Source organism: Mandrillus leucophaeus, unplaced genomic scaffold, assembly GCF_000951045.1.
Source record: "Mandrillus leucophaeus isolate KB7577 unplaced genomic scaffold, Mleu.le_1.0 Scaffold506, whole genome shotgun sequence".
Classification (NCBI taxonomy): Eukaryota; Metazoa; Chordata; class Mammalia; order Primates; family Cercopithecidae; genus Mandrillus; species Mandrillus leucophaeus.
Genome location: NW_012105431.1, coordinates 362284 through 366857, shown reverse-complemented (window position 1 = coordinate 366857; position 4574 = coordinate 362284). Strand labels below are relative to the sequence as shown.

Sequence of the window (4574 nt, the reverse complement as noted above, 5' to 3'; positions counted from 1 at the left end):
GGCGTAAACCCAGGAGGCAGAGCTTGCAGTGAGCCGAGATCCGGCCACTGCACTCCAGCCTGGGCGACAGACCAAGACTCCGTCTCAAAAAAAAACAAAAAGAAAAATTAGCCAGGCGTGGTGGCGGGAGCCTGTAGTCCCAGCTACTCAGGAGGCTGAGGCGGGAGAATGGCGTGAACCCAGGAGGCAGAGTTTGCAGTGAGCCGAGGTCACGCCACTGCACTCCAGCCTGGGCGACAGAAGGAGATTCTGTCTCAAGGAAAAAAAAAAAAAAGAATAGCTAAAACTTAAAAAACTGACAGTACCAAGTGTTGACAAGACTGTAGAGCAACTGGAACTCCCACATCCTGGTGGGGGGTGTAAAATGGTGCCCTCCCACTGCACCACTGGAGAGCTGCTTATTTAACTTTACAAGAAACATCCAACACCTCTCCTGTGACCCAGCAATTCCACTCCTAGGGATCCACCAGAAAGCAAGTCTCCAACCCCTCTCCCTGACTCCCAAGGCCCTAGGTTCCCTCCCAGAACGAGGTACACATACATCTGCGCCCTTCTCCCCAGGCGGCATACCACCCACGCTTTTCTGCCCCTTGCTTCTGTCCCTCAATGCATCCTGCAGACAGCGCCAGTTAGGACTTGGAGTGACTACCACCTTTCCATCAGCACACAGGGTTCCACTGCAGGGCTGTGCCCAGTCCTTAAAGACTGAGATCTAGCTTGTTTCTTATCTCCTGCCCCCACGCCTACTCACCTGATAGTCCTTTTGCAGCAACACGGTGTGGATGAGGCTCTTATCAAGGCACAAGGCTGCGAGCTTCCGACAGGTACGCCGGACGTTCAGAATCAGGTCTGTGCTGGGGACGTGACTCAGGATGTGAAGGAGAATCTCATCAGAGAACCCCAGGAGGTGGACCCCGTCCGCCATCCCGGCTGCTGCAGGGTGCATGTCATCATCATCATTGGATATGTCCTGAAAATAAGGGGGACACCAAATTCGCACAGGATCCCCAAGGATGGCTGTCAGCCCAGCCTGCAGCTAGGGAGAGGAGCAAAGAGAAGCTCTTATCCATGGGAAAGAAAGTGCTTTTACTAAAAATCTCAACTGCATAACAAAGAATTCAAAATCCTTCAAAACCCCAATTATAGAGCTGTAAGCCAGGGTCTCCCTTCAAAAATGAAAGATTAGAAAAAAGATCATTATGTCTTTATTTATTTACTTATTTATTTTGTGAGACGGAAGTTTCACTCTTATTGCCCAGGCTGGAGTGCAATGGCATGATCTCAGCTCACTGCAACCTCCACCTCCCAGGCTTCAGTGATTCTCCTGCCTCAGCCTCCCAAGTAGCTGAGACCACAGGCACATGCCACTTTGTCCAGCTAATTTTTTTGTTTTATTGTAGAGACGGGGTTTCCCTATGTTGCTCAGGCTGATCTCAAACTCCTGGGCAAGTGATCCGCCTGCCTTGGCCTCCCAAAGGGTGTTTTGTTATAATAGAGACAGGGTCTTGCCATGCTGCCCAGGCTGGTCTTGAACTCCTGGGCCTCCCGAAGTGCTGGGATCGCAGGTATGAGCCACCATGCCCGGCCTCTTCTTTTTTCTTTTTTTTTTTTTTTTGAGACAAGGTCTAGCTTTGTCACCCAGGGTGGAGTGCAGTGACGCAATCTTGGTTCACTGCAACCTCCACCTCCCAGGTTGAAGCAATTCTCCTGCCTCAGCCTCCCAAATGGGATTACAGGCAACTGCCACCACACACAGCTAATTTTTGTCTTTTTAGTAGAGACAGGGTTTCACCATGTTGGCCAACCAGGTCACGAACTTCTGACCTCAAGTGATTCGTCCGCCTCAGTCTCCTAAAGTGTTGAGATTACAGGTGTGAGCCACCATGCCCGGCCTTTTTTTTTTTTTTTTTTTTTTGGAGACAGAGTCTCACTCTGTGGCCCAGGCTGGAGTGCAATGGTGCGATCTTGGTTCACTACAAACTCCACCTCGCAGGTTCAAGACATTTCCGTGCCTCAGCCTCCTAAGTAGCTGGGATTAAAGGCATGTGCCACCATGCCCAGCTAATTTTTGTGTTTTTAGTAAAGACAGGGTTTCGCCATGTTGGTCAGGCTGGTCTTGAACTCCTGGCCTCAAGTGATCTGCCCTCCAAAACGCTGGTCTTTCAGGCATGAGCCCCGCACCTGGCCATGCACACTTCCTTTCGCATTGCTGTAGTTAAAATCTGGCAAATTACAAGGTGTTCTTCCCTCATGTGGGCCTGAGTCAAAATGCCTGATGCCTTTTTGGTTTATACAATGAAGAGGGAGAAGAGCTGGACCTAATGAGACATGAAGTCCCCAAATCAGGGACAAAGGAAGGCAGAAGGCTTTACCAAGGGGAGCTTCTCAGAGCAGCTGCTCTCTGTAAAGACCACGCTGAGGAGAGAGTGCCTGGGATCATCTCGACTGCATCATTTTTCCAGGGAATGTGTCTACACGACCCTCTGGCTCCAGCCTGCTCCTGCTTCCTGTACATATTTGCCTGGATGGAAGCTCTGAGTTTTGCAAAGCCTGGCTGCTGCCATAGCAACCATGAAGGCTGTGGAGGAAGAGCCTGGCTGCACACCCCACGCAGGTGTCAGAGGTTTCCTGGGAACTCTGACCGCGACCGTCCTCTCACCCTCTCCAGACAGGCTTCCCATCCCGCTAAGCCCTCGCCGGGCCCTAGATGGGTGTCCTGAAATGTGTCCCACCTGTTCTTCCCTGGGAACAAAGAAGTACCCTCCATCCTCCAAAAGAGAAAGCCACACGGAAACCAAAGGACATGGCCCGTAAGCACCCATGAGGGTCATGAGGGTCAGAGGTTCGAAACTTACTTCTGCCTTGCCTCCTAATATTTTAATAATTAGCAGGACAAAGCCGGGCACAGTGACTCACACCTGCAATCCCAGCACTTTGGGAGGCCAAGGTGGGGAAATCACAAGGTCAAGAGATCGAGACCAGCCTGGCCAACAGGGTGAAACCCCGTCTGTACTAAAAATACAAAAATTACCTGGGCATGGTGGCAGGCGCCTATAGTTCCAGCTACTCAGGAGGCTGAGGCAGGAGAATCACTTGAACCTGGGAGGCAGAGGTTGCAGGGAGCCAAGATTGCACCACTGTACTCCAGCCTGAGTGACACAGCAACACTCTGTCTCAAAAAAAAATTAGGACAGGCTGGGCATGGTGGCTCACGCCTGTAATCCCAGCATTTTGGGAGGCTGAGGTGGGTGGATCACGAGGTCAGTTCTCGAGACCAGCCTGGCCAACATGGTGAAACCCTGTCTCTACTAAAAACACAAAAATTATCCAGGCGTAGTGGCACGTGCCTGTAGTTTAAGCTACTCGGGAGGCCAAGGCAGAAGAATCACTTGAACTCGGGAGGTGGAGGTTGCAGTGAGCTAAGATAGTGCCACTGCACTCCAGCCTGGGCGACAGAGCGAGACTCCGTCTCAAAAAAAAAAAAAAAAAAAAGATAAATAAATAAAAATCAGATTCCTGGAATCCACCCCAGACCTGTGGGGCCCATCCCCAAAAGACAGACTCCCAAATCAGGGACAATCTTTACCAGAACGCGAGGTCAGGAGATCGAGACCATCCTGGTTAACACGGTGAAACCCCGTCTCTACTAAAAAAAATACAAAAAATTAGGCGGGCGCCTGTAGTCCCAGCTACTCCGGAGGCTGAGGCAGCGTGAACCCGGGAGGCGGAGCTTGCAGTGAGCTGAGATCCGGCCACTGTACTCCAGCCCGGGGCGACAGAGCGAGTCTCCGTCTCAAAAAAAAAAAAAAAAAAAAAAAAAAAAATACAAAAATTCTCTGGGCCTGGTAGTAGGCGCCTATAATCCCAGCTACTCAGGAGGCTGAAGCAGGAGAATTACTTGAACCCAGGAGGTAGAGGTTGCCGTGAGCCGAGATCACGCCATTGCATTCAACCTGGGCAACAGAGCGAGACTTAGTCTAAAAAAAAAAAAAATTAGTGGGACACAGTGGCATGCGTCTGTTGTTCCAGCTACTCAAGAGGCTGAGGTGGGAGGATCGCTTCAGCTCAGGAAGTTGAGGCTGCAGTGAGCTAGGATCTTGCCACTGTACTCCAGCCTGGATGACAGAGAGAGATACCTTGTCTCAAAAAAAAAAAAAAAAAAGATAAATAAATAAAAATCAGATTCCTGGAATCCACCCCAGACCTGTGGGGCCCATCCCCAAAAGACAGACTCCCAAATCAGGGACAATCTTTACCAGAACCAGAGACAATCTTTATCAGAATCAGAGACAATATCAGAATAGGAGACAATCTTTATCAGAACCAGGGACAATCCTTATCAGAACCAGGAACAATCCTTATCAAGGAATGAACTGTACCCCTCCCAATTCCCGATTTGCAGATTTATGAGAATGCCATCACAGAGCTCACGTGGTAAGAGTGACAACTTAGGACAAAATACTCTTAAAAACTCCAGCATTGGACCAGGCGCTGTAATGCTGTGCTCACACCTGTCATCCCAGCACTTTCGGAGGCTGAGATGGGTGGATCACCTGAGGTTAGGATTTCGAGAC

General features: G+C 50.2%; 1 protein-coding gene across 1 annotated transcript in view; it reads right to left on the bottom strand.

The window, feature by feature from the left end:
• FBXL18 (F-box and leucine-rich repeat protein 18) overlaps nt 1-2805 on the bottom strand; it is a 29615-nt gene extending 26810 nt beyond the window's left edge. The window contains exons 1-2 of the mRNA XM_011996250.1: nt 2761-2805; nt 752-1036 (exon numbers count right to left, since the gene is read on the bottom strand). Coding sequence (XP_011851640.1) covers nt 752-1036; nt 2761-2805 — 330 coding nt within the window. The remainder of the gene's footprint in view (nt 1-751; nt 1037-2760) is intronic.
• Between the last annotated feature and the right edge of the window lie 1769 nt (nt 2806-4574).